The 27,133-nt window shown below is 41.1% G+C and overlaps 4 protein-coding genes across 9 annotated transcripts in view; 2 read left to right on the forward strand and 2 right to left on the reverse strand.

Moving 5' to 3' along the window:
• Positions 1-27,133, forward strand: part of LOC125761350 (DENN domain-containing protein 1A-like) — a 102,191-nt gene that overhangs the window by 9,915 nt on the left and 65,143 nt on the right. For 2 of the 6 annotated variants that reach the window (XM_049422391.1, XM_049422392.1), the window contains exons 5-10: positions 50-198; positions 275-415; positions 1,552-1,584; positions 1,767-2,399; positions 3,831-4,760; positions 6,768-10,410. In XM_049422391.1, coding sequence (XP_049278348.1) covers positions 50-198; positions 275-415; positions 1,552-1,584; positions 1,767-2,399; positions 3,831-4,760; positions 6,768-7,559 — 2,678 coding nt within the window. In that variant the 3' untranslated portion in view covers positions 7,560-10,410. Of the gene's footprint in view, positions 1-49; positions 199-274; positions 416-1,551; positions 1,585-1,766; positions 2,400-3,830; positions 4,761-5,239; positions 5,562-6,767; positions 10,411-27,133 lie in introns of those variants that run through there. The other 4 variants (XR_007418097.1, XM_049422393.1, XM_049422394.1 and 1 more) reach the window with 4 other exon arrangements.
• Positions 10,399-12,494, reverse strand: LOC125761360 (leucine-rich repeat neuronal protein 1-like). The gene is made up of 4 exons (XM_049422412.1): positions 12,063-12,494; positions 11,832-11,968; positions 11,090-11,739; positions 10,399-11,024 (listed from the first exon to the last, which is right to left on the reverse strand). Exons 1-4 carry the CDS (start codon positions 12,341-12,343, stop codon positions 10,566-10,568), a joined length of 1,527 nt encoding a protein of 508 aa, XP_049278369.1. The 5' UTR covers positions 12,344-12,494; the 3' UTR covers positions 10,399-10,565.
• LOC125761354 (protein PTCD3 homolog, mitochondrial) lies at positions 13,666-16,049 on the reverse strand. Its single transcript, XM_049422401.1, has one exon. The coding sequence runs from the start codon at positions 16,025-16,027 to the stop codon at positions 13,871-13,873; it is 2,157 nt and encodes a 718-aa protein (XP_049278358.1). The 5' UTR covers positions 16,028-16,049; the 3' UTR covers positions 13,666-13,870.
• Positions 16,345-18,489, forward strand: LOC125761368 (uncharacterized). The gene is made up of 2 exons (XM_049422427.1): positions 16,345-17,011; positions 17,124-18,489. The coding sequence occupies exons 1-2, from the start codon at positions 16,997-16,999 to the stop codon at positions 17,610-17,612; spliced, it is 504 nt and encodes a 167-aa protein (XP_049278384.1). The 5' UTR covers positions 16,345-16,996; the 3' UTR covers positions 17,613-18,489.

Consider the following 27,133-nt stretch of genomic DNA (forward strand, 5'->3'; position numbering starts at 1 on the left):
CGTGTATGGTTATCTGCATATGTAATTAATTCCGTTTTCCCTACTGCAGGTATTCTAGTGCAATTAATTGGTGGATATCGGGATGCTGTAAAGTTTAACGATAAAATAACCTTCGATCCGGAAACATTCATCGAGTCGCGACCGTCACATTTACGGCCCTTTTTGGATAAGATGCTCGATTTGCAGATTTTCCAACAGGTTTGTATTAGCTGAAGCAAACAGCATCCATCCCTGATGCGATGTTTACCGAATTATTCTCTCTTTCTCGGTCCAGTTTATCGAAGAACGGTTGGATATGTTAAACACTGGTCAGGGATTTTCGGACGAGTTCGAGGTAGAGTACTTCCGGTACGCGGAAAAATCGGGCCGAAAGACGAAACAGTACAAGGATTTGCTGAAAAACTTCAAGGATAAGGTAGTGTCGTTGATTTGATAGTGACCACCACATTTTCCATTCTGTTTTGCTTCCCCATTCTGTTATGCACCGTCCCTGTTTGTGGTTTCATTCGATTTGGCACGTTGCTAGCCTTTATTTTTACGATTGTTCAGTTTTTTTATTATTATCTTTTGACTTTTTCGTTGAAAATCGAACTCTAAGAGCGTTGGGAACATTTGATGGTAGTATTGATCGATTGCGATCTATGTAATTGCAGGTGATCGACAGTTTTGTTGTTGTGATTATTCGAACTATACTTAACATTCCTGTTTGTGATGATTGCATATCAATATTATACCCTTGATTAAGTTATTTTTTTATAAACATAATTATGCTTAGTTAATTTGATGCTACTATTAATCGGTGCAATAGTTTAAAATTTCCACTCGATACCCGAAACGATAGTGTATCATATAGCCAGTTATTATAGCACCCTTTTAAGATTTCCTAATAAAGAATTGCTTCTGTTCAATTCGTACAATATGAGTTTTGTTTCAATTTGACGCCAAATTATTGTATCTTTTTTCATCTTAGTATTTGTTGTATGACTTTTTCTGTAAAAATTATCATCAGTTTTGGTCCTTCTGTTAAGTAAAAAATCACCCCCCCAAAAGAAAATTTATCATGACTCTCATCATTCTGCATCTTTTTTCATGTCTTTCTTCCGCATCATATCGCCACTCTGTGACGGCTCTGCTTAAAAACTGTTTCTTCTTCATGCATTTACGAAAACACGAAAACATTCACATTCTGGACGCGGTTGTGCATTCTGCTACTTGACGCTTCGTTCGCAACCGACACGGTTCACCCCACATATGGTGCATGTACTACATTCGATTGAGCCCTTTCAAACACGTGGATACTTAAACAAAATTTCCTACTCATTGTGACCGAATCTGCTTCCGGTGTGTACATTCCGCGTGGCGTGTTGTGTGGCGTGATTTCTAAACACGCCGTGTCCCACCGTGCTTTTTGTGGGATTCTTCATCTTCGCTGCGGTATTTGTGCTTGCCACCACTACTTGTGCCTTGTGCGCGGGAATATGTTTCGTCGACGGGGTTTTATGCCGCTACCATGCCGCTGCAATTCGCTGCCGTTTGCTGTTGCTTCTCTAGACTAATCCAGCTGTACGTTCGGCGGTCAAATCGGTGAGTGGGTTTTTATTTGTAACACAGCTCGTGTACGGTGATTGAAGCGTATTTTAATCAAATACGTTTCTGGCATGTTGTTAATGTTTGGTTGTATGTGTTGGAAAGGTTGCAGTATTAATGGCTGTTGATAAGGGAATAAATTTTACCACACTTCTAATTACGTTTCTTCCCAATTTTAGGTTAAGGAAGGTGGCAAAGGTGTGAAAACTGCTTACAAGGGCTTACGGTCGAAATTTCGTGAAACGACCCCACCGAAAACCAAGCTCGATAGTAGCAGTAGTTTGCATCTGCACCATCAGTACGATGTTGGTGGACACCATCAGTCGGCACCTAACTCGCCGGTCTTTAACAAGCGTCCGCAGACGATTGCGCTACCGGACGATGTGTACCATACGCACAACCCGCACCAAATGCTTACACCATCGTCGACCTCGCTACACAACTCACCACATATCCTGCTGGGCAGCCATCATCACCAGCATCATTTGCATCAATCGCTGCCACAAAGCAATGGGGGCGTCGGTGGTGGCAGTGCCGGTAACAGTAGTAGTGCCGGTTATCATAGCGCCTCGGCTGCGATGACCCGCAGCGGTAGCAGTGCTGCTGGCAGCACAAGCCACATGAACAACAACAATCACAGCTATGCCAACAGCAGCAACAACAATAACAACCATATGACTAGCAGCAGTGCGAGCGACATACGCAGCCCAACGCTTAGCCCCACGAGCTCGAACTCATCGTCGGAGATGAACCTGTGGCAGGAGATGCAACACCATCTGACGCTATTTAAATCGCCCGCCGTTAACCGGAATGTAAGTAGGCATGAATGGTTTTTTTCCTGCTGGAGTTCCTTTTTTTTAATTTCCCCCATAGCATGCAAATACGATACCAGTAACTATCTTTACCTGAGTCTGTGTTTTCCTGCAGACAGCTATAGAATGCGCCGAACGCGAAATGCGCTGCGGTGAATGAAATTTAAAGTTTATAGTTTAGTACACTATTTTCTTTACCTTTGGTTTTGTTTTTTCCGTGTGTGTGTTATTGCCGGTCTGTCGGTGACCTTTTATGATTTGCCGATTCAACCGTGCACTCGAAAAGTGTGTGCCCCCATGAAAGTTACGCGATTTATTTAGTAATTTTTAAAGTAGTTTTTAATATCATGATTTTATTTTTGTTTTTGTCTACGCCACACGAACTTTCTTTATCATATTTTATTCAATGCATCTGTTTTGTTGCACTAACTAACGAGCATCTTAAGCGCTGCGCAAATGAAAAATGCATCCTTAACGCGTGTGCATCACACGTGCAACTGTAACGTACGTTATCGGGTCGAAAATCGTGTGCGTGAGTGTGTGTATGTGTGATTTTCTTTTCTTAAATTGTGCAAGTAATATGCAATACCTATTTTTAATTGGTACATTTTTGTAACTAACAACCACTGTGAATCATTAGCATTTTGCCGCATCCATGCTGCCTGCCTGTGCTCAGTAATGGAAGTAGTAATAACGAGTGCCGTAGTGATTTGTTTTGCGGATATTTACAATTTTAATTACATTTTATACGGATTTCAAGAAGTTTTATGTTTGTGCGCATTTGATGGGTTAATTTTCAAGATTTTGTAATGAAATTGAATACCTTCAGGGGTATTCAACCATTACAGGCTGGTGTACGAAGCGATACACTTTCAACGATTTTTATCTGAGTATAACGATATAGATAATTGGATGTGTCGGTTTTATTGAAGATTTATTCAACTCAAAGATGCAAATATTATCCAGTTTGATGGATGTGGCGGTTTGTGATGCTCATGTATCGTTTCCAAAATTTCTCTGTGATTGCATTCTACTTTGATTTTGTGCTACTGTTTCCGATGGGGTTATTCCATCTCATTTCGGTTTTGGGTTTTGTGGCTCATACAAAATCTGCTCTATGTTAACAACCAAAAAAAAGAATCCATTTTAAAACAACAAAAAAAATCATCCTTCATCGTACATCTTAGCTGTGAATAGCAAGTTGCATCTTTTCCTTTCTATTCGTTTCCCCGGTTTCTGTGCCAAATCTTGCACGCATTCATTCATTCCATTGCTCACACTTTCGGCATACATATCCACACACACACACACACATACTCCCAATGTGCGTGTGGGTTATCCCCTTGTGTGCGTTTGTGTTGTTGTGATGTGTCTCATTGGTCCTTTCCCTGTCCATACGGGGGCAACAAACTGCCTTTGGCTCCCTTGCAGCTCAAGCCAACGAACAGTGCGGAAGGCGGCAACACCGGCAGCCGACCATCATCCCGGGCGGGAGCACCGGTCAGTCCACCGGGTGGAAGTAGTAACGCTCTACCTCGCATACAGGAATCCGTGGCAGTCGGTACGCAACCGCTGCTCAGTCTAGAGCTGAATGATGCACGACAGCACACCGCGCAACCGTACAATAGCTGCAACAACAATGGCAGTGGCGACTACCACAACGAGGACGATCAAACAAACTTCGATCTGTCGCCGGATGCACCGTGTCCACCGATACCGCCAAGGCGCTTCCAATCGGCGGCCGACGCACTGGCCGCCATTCAGATTTCTCCCCCACCCATGTCACCACCGTCGTCTTCCTCGTCGAACTCGTCGCCCTATCGTACCTACAACAATTTCATACCAGCGGTAGCGAAGGCGAAACCACCAATCGCCGTACCGTCCGGTACGTCCTCCCCGTCGATCATCGATCAGTCACCTCCCTTACCTTCCCCACCGCCTCCGCCCCCTTTGAAGGCGCAGGTCGATACTTCCATTCGGCGCAACGATATCCTCCAGTTCGATGACGAGGAGGAGCAGCTGATCACGCTAACCACGACGATGACGACGGTCGGTGGATATGCGGGTACGGCGACCACAACCACCACCAGCATGTCTATGACGTTCGGTCAGCCAGTGGGTCGAAATCATGAGCTCGCTCCCACGTCCAACAGCACTATGCACAACAGTCACATCCTGCCGTCGCTGCTGCCCCAAACGCAACACCCGAAGCAACAACCGAACGTACAAACTGTGCCAGCAACAGCGGGCAAAACGCCACCATTGCAGCATGCCTATACCTTGCCTCATCCACCGAAAGCGCAAGCGCCTCAGCCACCGCAACGGCCACCGCTTGCTCCGAAGCCCACCTTCCGCAAAGAGGTAATGACACTTGCCCTTTACCACACCTTCCACTGCTTTCTGCTGCTCTATTGTGCGTTTCGACTCTTTACGGTGCCCTCTTGATCCGAATGTTCCCACATTCCCGTTACGTTACCTATCTGATTCCCCAACAAAATTAAATTTCAATCCAGTTTTTTTATTTAGTTAGAAATTCCCCGAAAAACATTCGATTTCGATTTGCAATTCGATTCCATTTCAGCTCTTATCTTATCGGCTATGAATACTTCTTTTTTTATCAAATATTCCTAATATTCCCTTCTTTCTTCCTGATTCGTTTTATTTATATTTGCTGCGCGTAATGCTCGATCCGGTACTGCTTTGATTCGTAAATTCTCGTACACACACACACACCCTACTTTGCCCTGTAAATCCATTGAATGCGCTGGATGACGCTTGTGACAATGTTGTGTCTTCTTTGAATCTTCTTAAACTATGCCACCACACTCCAATAACGTAAGATGCGGGTTAAGATCGAACGTAAGCTAAGTATGCAAACGGTGGCGAAGCAGGATGTTTAAGCTGAGCTCTGCCGAACGTGTTCCACATCCCGCCCGCTAGCTGATGCGCAGTTCCGCCGTGGAGTCCCAAATACAAAATGAAGATGGTTAGATATTTGCCACGGAATGGAATATACAAAACCAGCGTGCATATGTCTGCTGATGCTTGTTAAACCGAACGCTCTCTCCTTTTTCCAACTCAACCTAACCCCGTAACCGCCGATGGACGCGTGTAGCGGAGTGCCCGAGTTACACAAATTTTTACACAACTTTAATCATTATAGTAAGACCTGTTTGTATCTTCCTTGTACTTTTTCTTGTCCATTTTATGTGATGAGTGTTACGTTATGTGGGCTTTCTTATGTTTTACATATTTCAAACACCACCCCCCGGGTGCATTTTAATTTTAAGGGGTTATCATGTGTGTTTAAGGAAACACCCGTAAACGCTGGTTATTGCTACAGGGTGTTCTGTCTGTGTGTGCGTGTTTTTTTTATATAGTTTACCATTGTGTATTCATCATCGGTCAATGTCGATCACGATCGCGATCTTTTTTTGTGTGTGTGGCACATTTTTGTTCCATTCATCTGCATCCTGATCATCCTTATCGTCATCCCGTTTCACTGCCATTTTAATGCACAAGAGGGACACCATAATCATTCTGGCTCGGTTTATCCATCTGTACTTTCATCTTCTGCTCGGTGTTTTTTCTTTCCTTGTCTATCGCTTTGAAACGATCTCCTATCCACTGTCGGTGTTTGCTTAAGATCATGTTGCCATTTCAATATCTCAAGTTCTCTTTCTGAATCGTTTATTATACTCTCTAGCGTGATGTTAAAACTGATCAGATACTTCTTTACATATTTTTCTATTTTGTTATGCTTGTAGGATGACAGTTTGTTTATTTTTTCTTTACTTGTTGCAAAACAATTTTAACAACTTATTGTTTGCACTATTACTTTATGAAACGATTTAATTTTACTTGCTTGGTAGATTGATTTGTTTACGGTAGCTTGCTGTAAGGATTTTGATTGCTGCTTTTTTTTAAATAAGATATTATCCTTTTGCTTTTTTATGTTTGAATCGGATACGCTTCTACTGGTTAAATGCTTTCAGCACGAATTTATTCACATTAAAGCTTTTTTGTTTTGCTACTTTATTGGATGGGATGTGAGTCAAGTATTCGATTGGATTGAGTCTTAATTGTGAACGTTAGTAACAAGTTGATAAGTCGTGTACTTTAGTATACTGTTTTCAATCTACCTTTGTAATGTTTGCGGTGTGTTGCTTTTTGATCTGTAGATCGTTTATGAGCTACCGAAAGTTTCGCTTCAGTGCAGTCGGTTAAATTGAACGGTTTCCACTGTCGATTGTAGTGAAGTTGCGAAGCAAAATACTCTGGTGCACGAAAAACCACACCAAACATTCCCGCAAATGTGTGCTAGTGCTGCTCCATGTTCTTACACCCCCTACCGCCTATATTTCGCAGTCTCAAAACGGTGACACACCCGATTTCCCTGCGTCCACATCCGGGATCACCGGCGGAAACATCACCCCACCGGTGAACGAAGAATCCCTCGATCTAATCACGCTGGATACCACCAACTCGAGCTTCGAGCTGGAGGACTTCGATCCGCTCAATGAACGGGCGAAACCGATCGGGTCGGGTGGTCCGGTCGGCACAGCGCATGCGACCCCCAGCTCAGCACTAACACCCTCCAGCTATTCGTCAGGCTTGGCAAACGCATCCGGCGTCACGATGCCGACGGCATCCTTTCCCTCGACCAGTCTGAGCGTTAATAATCCGGTCTATCCTTACTTTACACCGCTTTACCAACATAATGTCGCCGTGGCTTCGCACCACCCCGCCCATCATCAACCACACCAACCTCACAACCACCACCGGGCACTAGGGACGGGAAGCGATGGACAATCACAACCACGGCGTCCGTACAGCAGCGTCGGTGAACGCACGAGCGTACCCACTGGTGCTGGTACTGGTGCCATTGCCCGGGAAAGCAATGTTTCGGACGATTTCGAACTGTTGCGAAACTATGGTTTAGATAAGTTCTCACTGCTGGACGGTGGTAGCACAAAGCCAACACTGCACATTAACGGGAGCACTAGTAAAGCCGAGCAACCGAACACGACCAATCTTCTTCATAATGCGCAGGTTCCCAATGGCCGGCCGCACGGTTGCAACGGTAGTAAATATCCGACGATGGATGCCAACGGTGGTCAGCCGAAATCAACCTTCAGCAACTGGACGACGTTCGATTGATCATGGTCAGTGTTATGCGAGCTTGTACCAGCTGCCTCCTAGGGCACTGTTTCGATAGTCGAGAGGAAAATAGTTTCTCAGCATATGCAATACAAAATATGATAAAAAAGAAATCGAAATTAAATCCCACATTCCAATCACAGGAATGGTGTTTATGCGTTACTGCTTATTCGCTACAAATATTAAACAAACAAATGAAAAACAAAACGGTAGTTGAGCGCGCATAAAATTTATCCAATTGCATCAATGCCTAGGCCATATTAAACGTGTAATCAGTTATCATACAGCGAACTAGAGAGCCAATACTGTTTTTTTGTGTGTATTTATTGTACGAGGAAATTATACACACCACACACCTTAAACCAGTCTTCTTCTTTCTGCTTGTGGTCTTTTGTTTTATATTTTTATTTTAGTTTTGTTCCAATTGTTTAGCATGTAGTGTGTCATAGAAATGAAACGAAAAATGTAGCTGGGCAGGTTTCAGTCACTAACAAAAGGGAAATTGTATGTAAGGAGAAGTGGTGTACAAGCAAATGATATGCTTTCCAGCGAAAAAAAATACATTTACCGTAGTTAGGCGGTAAGCATAGCTAAAAACATAATCGTAAAACGATTTAAAATTAGAGCCACATTAGCGAGCGTGTTCGCAACAGCAAAGCTCGATCACAGGATGGGATGTAGAATAGAGAAAACAAAAAGACACACACGGCAACAGAATGTAAATCTGATTTAATTCGTAAACATATGCACAAACAAAGGTGTAACAGAAAGGAGTCAAAATGCAAGCGATACTGAACGGGTAGAGGTAAAATGTGCGTTGAATCGAAAATTGCCGCACATTAAGCAGTAGAATAAAGAAATAATATATGAAAGTGTTTGCGTATAGTTTATCGCATAAACTACCACCACTAGTGGATAGTGCATTTTAAAATGTATCCGTTGCCAGAAAGGGGTAATTATTTAATACTAGTAGCATACACCAAAATGTGTGGCAGGAGATAGAAATTGACGATCGCGTTCTGTAGCGTAGCGTCTTAACCATGCCACTTACGGTTATGATCAAGTCATAGACATCACATCACAGTGCGGAATGAGTATCACCGCTCGAACTAGCATCATGAGCGGCATTGGATGGCAGATGTAAGTTTTATTTGAACGTAAAGATCGTCAACGATCTAGCTATTTCTATTTGCGATACAAAGTTCAGTAGAAAGTGATCATATATTACTGCTTAATACGATATTTTAACGCATCTTTAACTATCCTATTAAGGAGGAAACAAAAAAAAAACAACAACATATATCATAAATCGTACTACGATAGATAAACCAAATATTCAAACAAACAAACAAAATAACAAGAAAATGACTCATTTGCCCATGGCGCCACGAGAAACAGAAACGAGCGTTTTTTGGGTGGAAATGCAGCATTAATTGCATGGAGGTGATAACGTTTAAGGTATTTAGTCAAAATGTAACGATCGATGGAGGTTAGTAATTTTTAATCGATTCTCTACGTGGAATCATACAAAAGTGCAAACTTTTTTGCATCACACAAACACGCTGCTCAAATAGGCCGTATATATATACCGAAGGGCGAAAACGAAGTGTTTTGTTAGTTCTTTATTGATATTGAACATCATTTAATCAATTGAATAGCGCATGGGTTTGCTCTCTTTCTCTCAATCTCTCTCTCTCTCTGTCTCTATCTCTTTACAAATACATCACGCTGTGGAAAACAATTCTCTACAAGTTTTAACATCACAGCGGCCCCAAAAACACACGTGCGACATGACCAAACGGGGAAAAGTAAGATGTGCCGTGTGGAATCTTTTATATTACGGTGTAATATCACATCACATATGATAGATTTTTTTTTAGTTAGGACATGTAACGAAAGAGAAACAATACTATACTGGCTAGAAGAAGTAAACTTCCAACCCTATTGGATGAACAGTTATCAGTTGTGCCGTTTGGAGCTCAAAACTCAATATTTAACCCGAAGTATATACATAAACATAGGAAGAGCGCCGAGATACAAGTTTTACTACCAAAAAAAAATACACTATCAATCATTGGCAAGCAGTGTACGAACTATTCTAGTGTCAAATGGTAGTATTTTTTTGTTTAGGTTTTCGGATTGCGCGCTGCATCCATCGTAATATCATCAATGTAATGAAGGCAGGCAAAACGGTATTCGAATAGCACCGATCCGTGTCTATAGTGCGCGTGGATGTGAAAATTAAATTTGAAAAAAAGAACATTTAAAATATCCTGGCAAAAGAAATGTTTGGTAGTAACCGCAAGGAAAAACAAAACTATAACAAAACCAGTAAATGATCATTATCTATGATAGACAAATTAGACGTAATGGCATGTGGATCAAATTCAGCTGGATGGCTAAATTCTAACATTTTATGCTGTTGAAGAGAAAGGGAAAATGCAAACACTGTATAAGGCCGTACGGTGCGTTCTATTGCTTTATTATTATGTTGTTTTTTTTTTTGCAAAACAATACCAATTGTTACAGTAAATAATCTAAAATCGAATACGAACAATTGGTAACCAACACGCGGGAATCAATATTGGGTTTTTTTTTTAAATGTTGGTTGGATTCAAAATCATTCCAACCAAATATGCTTCTTGATTGGACAGGACCAGGATACTGTTGGACATGAGCAACGTTTAAGGGAGCCAATCCCCTGGATTGGGTGTGGTGTGCAAGTGATTCGTTGAGTTCGAAAGTTTGTGCGTGGTAGAGCATAGAGATGGTAGAACAGACAGACTATATATATATATTGGAAAACGGATGTTGAATGTCAAATAAAAGACGAAACATATTACAAAAACGACGATTGAAAAATGCCGTAAAGAATGTCTTGTACGAAAGAAGTAACATAGAATTTCGATGTTTAGTTTAATTATTTTTGTGTGTAATACTTATCCGCTAGCCGATTGTCATGTGTATGCTTTTATCTTACTTTTTATAGTGAAACATAAGTAACATTCATTGGTAGTATAGCGGTCTTACAGTGTGTCGGGGAATGGTCAACTTCAGATAAGCTAAATAGCAACTCAACGCAACAATACCTATTATTAAGAACACTAGTATAATTTTTTGCGCCCGCACTACCTGCATCTGGCGATGTTCTTTCATCGATTGGACAACCGTTTCCATGCCGGGTAGATCCATCTCGCGATACTTTCGGCACAGCAAATTTTCGTGCAGGGTTAGATGTACGATAAGGTAATCTTTGTACATTGGTGGTTGGGCACAGCGCAACTTTGGGAAAAGTTTATGCAACTCCCGCCGGGCATGCATCGCCGGAATCACTCTATCCACCAACCACTGCATCGAACAGTTACAGTTGATTGGATTACCCTGCAGATCGACACCGTGCTCCAGCCGGTTCCAGTTGATCATATTTTCGGGCACTTGCTGCAGTACGTTGAAGCTAAGATCAAGCTGTTAATGGGTGATAGAATTAGGTGACAAAAATATTTAACCGTCGTATGCATACTTTAACTTACTCGTTTCAATTCTTTCAGATCGATAAATGCGTTGGACTCGATAGTGGACAATCGTGGACAGAAGGAAACTTCAAGCTCGTGCAGATGTTCTTCAATTTCGGTAAAGTCACTCCTTTTGATGATTCTTAAGTTTGGCATACGGTTAAACGAAATTTTCCTCACCGTGCTCGTTCGATTACTAAACTGTGGAAAAGCTTCAAAGTAATTGCCTGACAGGTCCAATTCTTCGACCGCCGGGAAACATTCGCTGCAAAAGCTCGCTAGTCTGTTGCTGGACAGATCAAGACTTCGGACGCTTGTTGCCTCTTGAGTGAAGTCGATTTGATTGAAGCTGAGCGATAGAACCGTTAATGTTTCTGGCACGTATGCGAATGGCCACGTGGTTAGCTCGTTGTGTGACAGTAATAATTGGCTGAGATTTTTCGGCAGTATGAATGGTTTTCCGTCCTTTTTGATAGCGTTATGGGATAGGTCGAGGATGTCTAGGGCCTTTAGCTTTGATAGTTCACTTTGTACGGACGCGATACGGTTGTGCGATAAATTTAAATACGTCAAATGTGGCAACATAAACGTTCTAAGGCCCTTGATATCTTCAATCCAGTTGTATGATAAATCAAGGTACTGTAACATATTGGGAGAATCCACATAGTCTAAAATAGGAGAATTTTGTTTCTTATTTGGATCACATTTCTCGCACATAAATCAGACGGAGAAAAAGACACATATGCTTCATGTTTCTTACCGCGTACTATCGTTATCATATTTCTGCGTAACGAAAGCGATACCAAATTTTTAAAATTGGCAAAAGCTTCCTCCTCAACGGTGGTGATTTGGTTGTTATCAAGATTTAGGGCTGTCACGCTTTGATGACCCTGCAAGCTATGAATATGTTGTGTAGTAATTAGATACAGTTTGGGTTAACATTTTATTGAGACGTCGCATTTTTTGCTTTTTCTGACGATGGAACACTCACCTATCGATATGGGGAAAATCGAATCCATTAAACACAACCTCAGACGTTCGATTCTTTTGCACCAAGGGATCGAGTGTCGACCAGTTCCAGCTGCCAATATTGAAAGCGGCATTTGGCTGCTCACTGAATGCTTCCCACATAGTTACGTTAAACTGTAGCGTCAGTTTGGTATCATCCTCCGTACACTGCATATACTGACACACGTTGGCTGTGTTTACAACTACCGATACGGTTATATTCAGTAACAGCTGTACAACATACCAAATCCGAATATGTTGCATTGTTTAGACCGCACAAACTCGCTTTCAAATGCATTTAACGCGAATGATTAACTATACTGCGAGCAACCGTTCAATCGAACAGTAATGCTTTGTAATAACTGGGTGTAGTCTAACCTCATGCAGCTGTTATCATATCACCGTGATAACGATAACACAGAGTGATTCTATAATAATAAAAAAATGAGTGCAAAGCAACATTTCCCCTGCCGTAAATCGACGAGCGAATACTATCGCTACGAAGGTCAGCGAAGCATTATGTTGTTTCTCAACCATGCGGCACTTCGCGCCCGAAGCGTGCTGTGGAACGATGTCTACAATGGCAAACGTTCAGTCGTGGAGTCAAACCGGAACACTGACCTTTTTTGTGTGTGTGAAATAGTGGCGCTTGGGTGTCAGAGTTCGGTTTGCAGCTGGCATTAGTTATTCATAAAATTGAACTTAAGCAACAGACAGGAGACAAGAGTAATGGAAGAATTCCGCTTGTAACAATTTTCAAGCAGAAATGCCTCCGATAGGACGGAGTTTCGTATCTCCTGTAAAGGAAAAAAAAAGTTTGATCACTTGCCTTCTTGACATGTTCTGCTTGAAAACGATGTTATCTGCTTCTTAGTGGCTCAACAATCCACAATAAGATAGAGTATTCGTGGATAGAAAGCAATCCTCTAGATATTTCTAAGCTGTTCAAATAAGAAGAAACTATTGCAAGAACGCTACGGGGATTTCATTTGACACGATTGAGTTAAACTGACCGCAATACGTATAGAAACAATTTTTTTCTCATAAAGTGGAAAAAGTAGAGGAAATAGTATAAATAATTTGCTGACCTCCAACTTCCACAAAGTTAAGGATTTTTTTTTGAAAGAAGCTACTTGCAGATAATAACACTATAGTAAGCTAATTTCTTACAACTTTTTTTAATATTCAAAATCAAATTCAAAACTATCTATCTTTTGTTGTCCTTGAACAAGAATCACACGAAAACAGTCACATATTTCGTAGTCCTTCTCCACCATAGACGGATTTAATTAGATCAGGCATGAGCAACCTGGGGCCCGCGGGCCGCATGCGGCCCTCGAGGAGGTTTTATGCGGCCCGCGAATCTAGCTTCAAAGTTTCAAGCCAATAGTAAGTTTTATTTCAAATGTTATAGGTTTGTAAGAATTAAAAGTGCAAATTACCCGGTCAATACAACACTCAAACATAAAAAAAAAGATTTTTAATCCTAAGTCTCTTTTCAAAAATACAGCAATGCGTCTAGTCCGAAAAAGTTCGAAAAAAGGAGTATTACTACATTCATTATTATATCAATGCATCAATGCAATGTGGCCCGCCAACCAGTTTTTGATTTTGAATGTGGCCCGAAGCTCTAAAAGGTTGCTCATCCCTGATTTAGATCATTTGCTTTCTCAAACCAGTAAAAAAGATTGAAAAAGAAAGTAAATTCGTTACAGAATTCGGTGTTTTACTTTATTCACCACAGCTAAATGGGGTACTGGATTTTCTTACTTGCTATATCTAGGGTTCAATTCACTCGCTACCAGCAGCATCCTGCTTTGGACTGATCGGTTTCACTGCTTCCGCTCCGGCAAGACTGCGTATCTTGGACACCTGTGTCTGATCCAGTGCAAACGAGTTGAAAATATGTCGTCCGATATCGACACTCTCCGGATAGCCGTTCTCGCTGCAGTACTGCAGACACTGTATCGCAACCGACGGCGTTCGGTTGGTGATGCAAAGGTTAACGAATTCGCGCAATCCATCAACCTTCGGGTCACCAACGATCGAGTTCTGTTCCTTGCTAAGCTTCGCGAACACAGCCGTTGCTTTTTCGTAATCACCGGCACGGGCACACAGCAGCAGTACATCACCCAACATCGGTCCTGGCATACCGGTCGACGAAGTGGCTCGTGGTGCAGCGGCACGTTCTTCCATACGGTTCCACATGTCCCAACCGATGTTAGCAAACCGTTGCACCAAATCTGCATGCTTCGGTTCGTTTGCTGACGGTTCGTTCGTGACCATAATGTGTAGCAACAGATTGACTAGATTTTCCCGGTTCGTATGATCGAACTGTACCATGTGTGACCACAGCACCGGTATGTGTTCGATGGCTGTGTTCATCTCAACCGATCGCAATATATCCTCCATAACTGAAGGTTCCGGAGTGTAAACGTTCGGCACGAGCAGATGGTACGTCTCCAGGAAGCTTTCCAATGGTTCCGTTGTGGCGAGCAGTGTAAAATAGTGCCGATAGTAGATCGATTCCTTGTACGAATCTCCAATCAAGTTGTAGTTTTCTCCATGATGTAGCAACTGATTCACCCGCTTTGCAAGCTCCTTGTCGTGCAGATGATTCCGACACACGTCCATCGCCGTCACGAAGAAGAACGTATCCTTCGGATCCTGAATGGTAAACTCTTTGCCCTCGATTTCGTTCATTATGTCGTGCAGCACGTGACTCACTGGGCCTCGTTCGCGGCAGAAGATCACCAGCATATAGTACCAGCTAGCAAGCGAGGGTTCGATACCAAGCTTTTTGAACTCGGCCAACGTTTTCAGGGCATACGTACGGGGATGATTGTATCCGCCAATGGTTGTCACCGTCTGCAGAATACCGTTCAGCGTACCAAGATTCGGACGCAATCGTTGCTGCTTCATGGTGGTCATAACTTCGCACACCAGATCCCACCGCTTGTCGTAGCTTTCCTTCAGGAACGATGCTATGTGCAGCAGACAGTTAAATGTGTTCGTATCCAGCTCGATTCCCTTCTCGATCGTTTCCTGGTACAACGCCCATGCTTTTTCCACCTGAAAGAATCGGGACATGCCACGAATCATGGCACAGTAATGCTCGGAACGCTTCGTTTCCAGCCCATGAAACAGTTCCTCCGCCAGCTCAAAATCTTTCCACGTTTTGCGCTGCCTTTCGCGACCAACCGTACCTTGGCGGAACCAGCGCTCCTCAATGAACTGTTCCGGCAGCGTATCTTCATGGTTGTAAAAGCAGACCAGCTCGAGCAGTTGCTGCTTCAGTTCCTCCCCAACCTCTATGCCGTTCTTCTTCAGCAAATTGTACACCAGTATCGCATCCTTTACTTCGACGTTTTCTATTAGCTTTTGCAGATCGGTCGTTTCCACCTTGCTTTCCTCGTTGTACACCATCGTCGGTACGTACGCTTGTACCGGAGGATCGGCCTCTTTATGCTGGAAAAGGTGTGCGTTTTCCTGCCGTATCCAGTGTGCTGCTTTCCGGCCGGCTTCCTGTGCCAGGGCGTACGTTTTCTTGTTCGAGTTCGAAGTCGGTATTAGGTACGGATCGTCATGATATTTGTAGTGCGGAGCAGTTGGATCAAATCCTACCGTGGCCGAAAGTGCCATCAGTATATCGGTTGGACCACGCTCGATTCTGGTTGGTATAACTATTTTTTCCATCGGTACACCGGTTTCTGTCGAGGCGGATGATGCCGGTTGGTGAGTCGTGGTGCTTTGCGATGCGCATAACACTTTGCCGTACGCTAGTGCGTGGTTGCGCGAGTGCACGCGTAACCGGTACATCGATTTCCATAAATTATTCATTTTTTCAGTCACTAAACAATAGATATTTTGAAGAAACTCTTCTACAAAACGTAGCCCGTCTGCTTTGCTTTGCGAAACACCTTTTCGGCACAGAAAACACAACAACATGTGTTATGTCATGGATGAGAACTGTCAAGAGGGATGTTGTTTACATTAAGGGCGCCATCTATTTGTGAAGAATTGAACTACTGAAAACGAAACGGATGCAGTCACGTTTCCATAAAATATTTCATTTTAAATAATTTAAAATTGACGCTAAAGCCACGTGGTAGCCGGCGTTCATGTGCACGTGTGTTACATTTTTTTTTAATTTCTAAGTTGTCTCAGAAGTCTTACTAGCAGATATTTCCATACAGGAACGGTTGTGTGTGTAAAAATAGATTTCAAAGGGGTGACATCCATTAAACATGCAAAACAAATCCGATCCGGAATAAGCTTGTCGATGGGAAATATTTGTACAAAATCAAAATATTTGAACAAACTCACGATTATGATATAAACATTCTAGAATCCAATACGTTCCACACTCGGATACTACAGGCATCTATTAAATACGACAAGCAAACAAGAGGCGTCATGGTGTTCCATTTTCTACTTCACTCTAATCATCGTGTCATATGATGTAGCGGCGCAATCGGTGTGTCATTAGTAACAGTGTACGTCATATGTTCCAATCACCAGTAGGTGACTGTTCCGATTGGTCCAGCCCGCCAATAATATTGATCCTCTTGATCGATTAACAATGCACCCATTCTGTTGTGTTTTGCGATTTGAATCGCTTCAATCTCCCTACGCCTGAAAGGACGCTACACGACCGAAATGCTAAAAATACTACACTCCCACCTGACATTCACCATTAATGATCGTATATTAGCGGATGGGTGATAATTGTTCGCACAGGTTAGCGACAACTATGGTTGTAGTGGACGTGATAAAGTCGCACGGCGAATCTTGGTGAGTTTAGTTAATATCGAGACTTCTGCACGACCAGTGCGTACGTGTGTCGTCCAAAAGTGTTTTGGGAAGCTATAAATCAATCTAAAAGCAACGTTCTATACAACAAATATTCTACTGAAGATGTCTGAAACGCAAGTAAGTACCCAGTCTTTTGCCGGACAATGAAATCTTCCCGTTTTCGCCGTGTGTGTTCGAAGTAGCACAAAGATTTTGATCAGTTTTTGGTGTGTTTTTCCGTGTGCTGCAGTTCGTGTGTGATCTGTGCGGTCAGCGGTACTCCACCTTCGAGATCCTGATGACACACAACCGTCTGAAGCACTACCATACGATCAAGTTCGGTTGCGGCTACTGTAACGAGACGTTCCGCCAGGAGGATGATCTGTACTGTCACTTCGTCCTGACGCATCGTGTCGATCCGTACGCCAAGTCACGCTGCAATAGTGCCGGATCGGATGAATCCGAGGTGTACGGAAGCCCGGAGGACACACTTATCCGTCAGGCGGAGGAAACCTGTGGCCAGATGCGACTGATCAGCGAAAGTGACGATGGATCGGAATCGATCGGCAGCAGCACGGGGGAGGACTCCGATGAAGATAGCAGCGATCTGGAGCTAAACTACAACGAGCTGTACATGAGACGGAAACGGAGCGCCATGACGCAGGAAGAGATATCGGAGCTGACGGATGTGTTTAAGAAGTCGGTCCAGTCGACCTACACCACGAAGCTACGATTATAGCAAAGGGGGGACAGCGCCGAGAGTTTGTAAATATCTGGCACACTAATTTCTCGGTGAAGGACAGCTGTAGACATTGAAGTCATCCCTGTTTGAGGGATGATCAGACACGTCATCCATGTCAGTCATGCGATGCAATTAGCTTATCGCTAATGTTCTTTTTTTTCCTCTATATCAGTGGAGAAAAAAACTATCATAATTCGTCGATCGAGGATCGCGAAGATCGCGCTTTCTGGCATCTGGAGAGCGTCGACGATATTATACTTTTAGCACTTTAGGAATGAAGACAAATCACGTCCGCCCGTTTAAAGCAGGCATCCCACCTCTTATTTGTCACAGATGCACTCGAACCGGTTGAGCAAACAGAGCAGAGGGACCACCACTGCTAATGGTGGTGTGAAATAATTTTTCGCAAATATTATGATTGTCATTTGTGGGTTTTTGATGTTTGCGCCAGTTTTTTTTCTCTCTCTTGCGAGATCCCGATGAAATGGCGCAACCATCACGAGAAGGCATTGTTAGGTGCAATTTATCGCATTTCCGACGTTGTTACCGTGCGGGAACTTACACCGCGGGAATGTGTTTCCTACCCGAAACGGCCCGCCGGAAACTGTATCTCCACACTCGGGGAGAAGAAAAACTCAAGTCACGGTTTGAAAAAGGGCGTGCGGTAATTGCAAAGGTGACGAAAAGGAATGCTTGAGAGTTTGTGGAATCGATCAACTAGACAGGGTGCGTTGGGAGTGTGTGATGGTTCAGCGTTAATGGTGATGTTTTATTTGGGAGGAAAATATTTGTAAAAAAAAAACCGTGGCATTAAGTGTAGTGAGATAAGAAATATGAAAACTGGACAAATAAATGAACTTTAAAGTCAACGTGATTGCCCGCAGTTTGGAGCCGTTTTTTTTTTTTTGCTGACACGCACCGACAATGATTTCATTTTTTTTTCTTGGTTTTTGCCCGTTTCATCAACAGGAACAGACCCACCCTTCCTTCATTTTCTACTCCCCCACGGTCATGTATGAACCAGGGGTGTAATTATGGTCCCACTGTTAATGTTAATGATAATGCATCGGAAGAAACCATTGAAATTGAATTGGAAGAAACGGGACAAAATAAATAAAAAGAAATCACGTCCTCACCGTAGCAAGACGGTAGGAAGGATTCCTTGCTTCGTGTTGTAACAGTAGAGGTAAGCGTCCTAGTCATTATCACAACCTTCGACCTGGCCTTCCCGGTGTCTTTTTTTTCATCTTCTTCTTTTTAATGGTGCTGCATCCAAGTGATTCGGTTTTCAATAAAAATAAGATACACGAAATGTATAACATAAATGTCCTGGTACTGGTGGGGCTTATGTTTATGATGTACTTCTTGCCCTTCTTTTTTATTTGTCCATCGCTCGGATCCGTCAGACATATTTTTGCCTCATTACATTCGGACGTTCATGGACGTGAGTTTTTCACCGGTTTTATTTCCCTCCTCCGACACTGGAGGTCGTTATTAGTCATAAACGTAAACGATGAATACCGGCCTGCTGTGAATGGCTGGCTGGCTGGAACATTGCATCCTGCGGAACGGCGATCATTAGGAAGCGTGTTGCTACGACCTCGTTACAACGGCCGAACTGGTTTAGTAATAAACAAGGGGAATTCATATTTAAAGATGTTTCGCCCGGATACAACCGCACAAACACACAATGTAACCATCTATTAATGAGGCTTTTCTTTTGTGTTTTCGATAGTAAAGTGAACTCTTCGGTTGCCAGTCTTCGGTTTTCGCATAAAAGCGTTTTAGCATCAATCACATCATTAAATGATATTCGCTAAAACTAACACACGAAATTCACACTAAGTTTATTAAAATTCCCTTAAACATATCCTTTCTGAGTTCTCCTCTGTTGGGTGCTTTCTCATTAACTTCTCCCAGGACCGGAGAAACACAATATGTGCGAATGGTTAACGCGTGCCAAATGGTCATAAACATTAGCCCAAAAATTACAGTCGTCAACGGTTTAAATGTCAGCTAGCATCATGGTGGGCAATTTTCTTATTACGCAGGGAGTAAGATTACACGCGGTTGAACTTTTTTTTGCATCATGTTTGTGGTTTCTCCTGACTGCGACGGGTTATTGTTATGACCACCCGGGGTAGGATGGAGGATTGTGAACAGCATTATCGTGGTATTATTTTATGCTTTACTGTTGATTGTTTGATGTTGATTGACCCGTTTAGTTCTTAAAGGCTCCAGATGGGTTGTTTAAATTTTTTACCTTTTTTTTAAAACGGAACTTTTTAATAGTCTAGACTCTAGAGAAGCTATTTTTTAGGGCTTTACTAAAAAAGTTCGGGATGAAAATTTAATGTTTTATATAATTCCTTGATTCAAAAGACTTTTTTGGAATGCAATTTGTTTTACAACGATCGAGTGAAGAAAAGCATCAGTTGCCAAAGACCATAATGATTGATGGGCAAATATTCGTAATTTCTATTTATTTATTAAAGTATGGCAACTTTCCGCCATAATATCGTCATCGTTTAACTTTTTTATCACCAAACAGACAAACAAGACGTGTGACTATTTTTAAATTTCATGATTATTTTTTAATTAATCTTTCTTGTGTATAATAATTTGCCATATTGAAGCCGCAAATTGTTGCTTCTATACATTTGTTGAAAGCCACCGTGACATGTACAGGCATCGTGACATCTTGCATTAATTAGCACAGCTTAAAATAGTTTTGTTCTTTCCTTTTTATGCATCACATTACGCTGTGATCTACTGCTATTAATTCTTCGACACAAAAAGTAGTAGTTATACACGAAACATTAAGATTCTGATAGGTAAAATTATAGCATTATTAAGATGAGTAATACATTATTTTATTTAGCTTATATTGTCGGATGAAAATGTGTAAAGAAAGTGAAATTGAAATATTAGATCCTTTTCTTTTGAAAAAAAATCTTTGTGATGGATGGATCTGTTTGCGTACGCATTTATTCAAAAACATTATTTGTTTTTAAACCATAGAATTTTATTGCTTACCATTTTCAAACGGAAAGTTAAACAACATTAATCATCGATCAACAAAGCTGTGTTCTTTTCATTTACAACGAATCCGGCCTGGGTTTTTTGGTGAATCGAAGATGGCAAAAACAAAAAAAAAACAAAACTTTGCCCCTTTTTTGGGGGGTGGTTGCATGCGAGTGTACGCTTTGTACACATGTACGAATAAAAAACCAACCCCGATTATTGATGGTGTGTTGAGCTGCATCGCATCGATCAACAGCGGCCAACCTGTGGCCCCCCAGGGGGGCGTAAGGTATCTTGTAATATGCGTCATGCATGGGTGACATTGTAGCAAAACCGAAGCGACTTTTTGTGTGGTTGTGAATTCTCACACCCCTACCGCAACCAGTGTGTCCCGTTGTGCCGTAAGCAAACAAATCCCATCCTTTTAAAACTCAGCTTCAAAGTGACTCTCCTTTTCCCTTACGGCTCAATCGCGCGCGTCTGTGTACGCTACCCTTGAAGTGGATTGATCTTCCTTGATCGTTCTTTGTTCCGGTATGTATGTGTGTTTATGTGTGGTTTTTCTCACCGATTCGGTATAAATCAATCACCTTCGATGGGAAACCTGCTGTAACGCGAAACCATCCGAATAAAGAAAATTGGGAGTAGAGCAAACAAAGAAAAACAAAAATGGTGAAAATTCTTCATGCAAAAATGATTTTATCATGGCACGAGGGTTCGCGGATATGCGCGGATTAGCGCTCAAGTGACGTATTAGTGAGATGGTTAAAAATTTATTTCTTTTAAAAAGCAAAAAAAAAAAATTCAACGTTGAATACCTTCAACCGAAAATATCGATTTTATTACTCCCGTTTTTACCCTTGAAAGTGTGGATGGAAATAATCAACTTCCGCAGCCCAAACAACTAGCAGACCATTACGGGTGTAGCAATAAAAATCCGGGAACCTTACTCTTTTTGAAAAAAAAACCGAGCATCAACAAACGTATATCACTCGGAATGGTTTATGCAAAGCTGACCTTTTTTGTGCTTAAGCGAAAATGAAGATGTTACCTTTTGCTTTGTTCTGTACGGGTTCTGTGCGTAACTTTAAACAGTCTTACTATCATCAAAGATTCATGTTCTTCCCCCTAGTCGAATGAGGGAACAAACAAAAGCAGTGGGAATCGAAACATTTTTACGACACTTTTCCGATCCGAAGTCCCGTGTGTGAGATACACCGAAAACTGTTCAGTTTCGATGTTCGTGCGAAAATCAAATAAACCATTAAAGTTTAATTATCGAGAAATTGTTTACGACCGTACCGTAACTGAACACCGAACAGCTGAAACTTGACGGTAGACTCGTTATCTACGCAACCAGCACCAGTGTGTTGAGTGAGCCGTCTTGAAGACACGTGTGCCACGCCAGATGAAGCTACGATTATCACCAACGTGTCCAAGGCGCTTTCTTATAGTCTTTGTTTTTTTCTTCTGTGCGTCGCAAAGAATCGCGCGCTTTGTAATAAACTTTAATCGATTACATCGTCACGACCAGTGGCCCCGGGTCCGTACTGTGAAGAGAATGGCGGACGGACGTGTACAAAAAAACGCGGACATTTGCTCTGTTCGCTTTTGTGTTTGGACGTAATATCGTCCCAACAGTCCCCAGTTGACCCGGGGAAGACAGAAAAGGAAATCCTTACGCTCGACCCGGTTCGCTGTCGGTTGCTTTTGTTTTCATCCCCTTTTCTCTCAACGTGTGGCAACGTCTTTTTCCAATTTCGTGAGATTTCTCAATCAGTTGCCGGTTTTTTTTGTGTTGGTTCATGCTTTTATGCACGATGGATAAATTTGGAAGTTGTTATGGAAAATAATTACTACTCCTACAGCTACTGCACTGGTAGTTGCTGGTTTGCACTGTTTTTTTTTCTTTTGTTTGTTTTGTTTCTTTCTTTGGTTGTCCTTTTTTTTTGGTGTTTGCTGAAACTGTCTGTGGAGGGTGGTTTTTGTTTTTTTTGTTCGTTACTCCCGAACGAAAAGCTGCAAGCAAGTGGAAGTGCAAAATTAAGTCTTCTGATGATGGATGACTGTCACTAGATGATGATGAAGGTTGTACTACCTTGATGATGGGGTTGAAAGTTCAATGAAATTTGTTTGTCCCTTAATTGAGTTTGTTTGAATTTGTTTTCGAATGATTGATTCGGTTTGATTTTGTTCCAATGCGATGGTTTACTGTGTGCCTCAGAAGTAGCTAAAGAAATAATTAATTATGCTTGGGGAGACAAGTGCATCCATGTAGTCGCATGGCAATAATCAGATAAAACGAAAAACTTTATCAATAACGGTTTGTACCATCTTACTTCATCTCGCCACTCGAGGTTTGATGTTACGCAGGGATGGTGTTCAGTTGCAAGAACGATGCACAACAGCTGACACAAGCTGAGAATGTAAATATTCTACTGTTTGTGTTTTTTTATGTAAATTTTTCCCTTATCTCAACATTCCTACGCCAACGTCACTACGATTCTCCGTAACTATCCGAGAATGATTGTTTAATGTGATCCCGTCACTAAACGCTTAGCAATTGTCGCGTTTGCGAATGCGATTCAGAAAAATTTTGCGAAACTCCATATAAAAAAAATTGCGAATAGTCGCTGTACGTGTATTTTTAACGAAAAATCGCTATTCGAAGCGCGACTTGACGCCATGACAATTTTCTGTAATGGCGACCAGAAAAGCTCGATTTTGCTGGCAACAACGCAAAATAACACACATAACAAAGTAAAAATCTATAAATTTGAAAATCTTATAAGGCCTTAGCTTTTTTGAGTAATTTAGCAAAATTTTATAAATTGATGTATTTGAATGCGAATTTGTTGATTATTATTGAGTGTTCACTCAAATGCTTACAATAAAAAAAGAGTAATAAAAATAAAAAATTAAAATAAAATCAATAAATTTGAAAAGGCTATAGCCTTAGCTTTTTTTCAGTAATTTAGCAAAAATTTTATAAATTGTTGTATTTTAATGCGGATTTGTTGAAATAAGTTTCTTTTCACTCAAAAATTGCTTTAAATAAAAAAAGAATAAAAAATAATAAAAAATTATAAAAAAAACTATTATTTCGCAAACGCGACAATTGCTAAGTATGTAGTGACGAGGTGACGACGAGAACCTTTCCGACAGACGCTTGCACTCGACAATGTTTGTGTTTTGTTGGTGAACTGCAAGTGTAGTGATGGTGGGAAAATTTCAAAAACCAAACGTAGAAAACGGGAGTACATTTTTAAAGTTTGTCTTTTGCTACGCTTTTGCCACGGTGCGACTGGTTTGGTTGGTTTTCGCTGCAACATTGTGTGATGCTTTATGATAAACTTTGGAAGAATTATTTTTGTATTCTGGATTGAATATTAGATTAGAGCTGATATTTGCATTCAAACTTTTATTGAATTTTGTTGTAGCATTTTCAACTATTATTTATTATTTTATGTTTAAAATTTGATTTTATTGTTTTATTTAGATATTTGATATAAAACAGTATTAAATCATTAACATTTATCAATTATTTATTGATAACTTAAATACACTTAGTTAAGGAAACAGGCGTGATTAGATAAAAAAATCCTGGAAATTAAATTATCCAAACAGTAGCATTCCCAATACGAAAATGCAATAAAAATGTTACAAGAAATAATACGTTTAATATACGCTTTTCTTTCAGAAAGTTTTGTAAGTTCGAACGACCGTATTATAAATACACGTTAGGACAGTATAAGTAATGTATTTGGAAGAAAGAACACACAAAAGTAATTAAAAAGCTAAAACCAAAAAATGGTAAAAAACCGAAAGAGATACAAAAACCAAGAACATAAAAATAAAGGAATATAAAGAGAGAGAAGGGGGCGGTCCGGTGGTGCATGTGATAAACGGCGCCAGTCCACACGGCCGGACCGGGTTCAAATCCCATCCGGACCGTTCCCCCGTAGCAAGGACTGACTATCCGGCTACGTTGTAAAATAAGTCTAGTAAGCCAGAAATGGCCGGCGTGACCTGTAAGATCGTTAAGCCAAGAAGAAGAAGAAAGAGAGAGAAAGAAAAAAAAAGAGCGGAAAGAAAAAATGAAAACGAACAATTATAGAACACTTTTACAAGCTTACGAAGCTTACAAAAACATTGGTAAAAGAATTTAAAAAAATATGAAATTACTTTAAGTAAGTTGTCAAGAAGATGTAAATCTAAAACAACTATTCTAATGATGAGAAGAGAATAAAACACAGATAAAAATGGCAAGGAATTTGGCTTGCGGGGGGATATGGTTAAACAAAATATTCAAACCCATCTACATTATGAAGGCATAAGTCATGGTTTTCCAAACAATATGGTGGTTCTTACATTAATTCTACATTCACTGTAAAAGCACAACCAATGAAATCCTTTTTAAACATGCGTACTTCATATCGCACTTCACATAAGAGAGACAATCAGGCATAAATTATACCACAATTATGAAGCTAGTAAGACTTCCATTTTGCAGCTCAGTCACCATGTAAAGCTTCGACTCAGCACGTACACCGTGCGTAACTTTCTTGCCTGACAAGTGCACCACCCGGGGTGGGTAGAATGTTTTAAACTTATGCTTCGAAAGCGTCCCAGCAAGCGCCACTGAAAGTGACGGTGTTGGATAGTTTCGCTAATTAGCGTTCCACCTGCTCCACCATGACGGGAACCGTTTGCATGTTTGCCGTTTTGGGCACACTCTTGGCACGCGCTCGGAACAAATCGTGCAGCCGCTCAGTCGATGTGAAATGATGAAGTGATCACGATTTGACAGACCGGCTTTCGAGTGAACGCTTCGCCGAAAATCACTCAAGGATGTCCTAAGACGATGACGGTTGCCGTAAGTTCCGGCATAGTCTTCAACGGATCAGAAGTTGTGAGGCTGTAAATTACTTCGCGAACAAACGACACGAAGACATGAACGGAGAAATAAAGTAATTGGAATTGTTACTTGCACGACCTTTCAAAAACTTTAAATCTTTTTATATTTCTCTAGAGCTTTCGCAAAGTTCAAACAATGTGAAGTGTGACTTAAAAACGATCGGATTAAAATCGATATTTATCGATCTCTTTTTCTTTTTGTTTCATGTGATTATACGAGTGGTGGACCAATTTTTAAAGCACTTTGGATGTGTCCTTTAAACTAAAGATTAACCGTAACCATAAAACGCTGAACAGTGTGCTAAACTGTGTGCCTACTGGCCGGTGCAAGAATTGATGGTCACCATTTGGGGTTTGATCGGTTCAACCACCCTTCCCAAACGGTAGCACCATTACGGACTTGTACTTTATCGCCCGACCGGTATTCACCAATCGGAGCATAAAACGTCAACCGTACCGTGACTGAGTAGTTAGGAAGTTTTTGTCGCGTTTATTATACCAAAGCGAAACAGCTCCCTTCCAGCACGACACGTTTCGATGGAGGCGCACAGTACTTTGAAGCTTTTGTTTGGTTGTTTATTTGTTCGTTGTCAGTTAGTTCCGACTGAAGTGGAACGGTTTTTGAGGTTAGGATATTAACTACAGCAGCTACAACAAGATTCGTTTAAATTTGCAGCATAATCGAAATGGGAATCAGACCAGAGGGGTGAGAAGAAGAGATAATGCTCTAAGGAGCTTTTATGTTTCTGAAGGCGATTACTTTGGTAAAGCTATATTTAAGCTGCTTAAGCTGACATGTTTCTTAGAACGTAGCAGGAAGCGTGTTGTAAATTGATCTCCAAAGAAGTTCGTATTACTGGGGAATCCAATAAAAAAATCTTTGCTTCTGGTTTCATTTTATTAAAGACATATTCTGCTTCCATTTTATCTAAGACTCTATTCATATCTAAGAGTCTATTGAAGTTATTATATGATCTGAAGAAACTCCAAATAATCCAAATTCATTGAGGAACTATGTCATGGCAAAAGTCAATTGTTCCAGCATGCAACAACTTGGCAATTTCAGGCATAACTCTCTTCAAGTTTACTCCTTCAAGAGTAGATGTTTTCCATTGAAATTGTCAGAATCTTCTTCCTTTCATTTTCCATCTTCCTTTCATTTTCTAGTTGACATATTAACTACTTTTTCCTGTCTGCTTATCACGACAGTGAAGATCTTCCTCCATAAAAAGGAACATCAGAACCACAGAAGAAAGTTTGAAAGGCACTGATTCCTGGAATTTCCTCGATGTACTCTTTAAGTGGATGCCCGATGAACTGCTCTCTCTCTGGCGCCAGACTTTGGTATCTTTGGACATCATACTTACTGATATCGTCAAACCCAGCTACCCTGGAGTTCTTTGTATTGTAGAAGACAAATCTTTAACAAAGCTCAAAGTGTCAAAGTGTACGGAGTTAAAAAAAATTGAATCCAATTATTAAATTAAATTAATGAGTTAAAGAAGATATTTTAAGTAAGGTTTTTTTTTTTAAATTATAAATTAATTTAACCTTAAATTAAACTAAATATAAATTAA

The sequence above is a fragment of the Anopheles funestus genome, chromosome 2RL (assembly GCF_943734845.2).
Source record: "Anopheles funestus chromosome 2RL, idAnoFuneDA-416_04, whole genome shotgun sequence".
In the NCBI taxonomy this organism is placed as follows: domain Eukaryota; kingdom Metazoa; phylum Arthropoda; class Insecta; order Diptera; family Culicidae; genus Anopheles; species Anopheles funestus.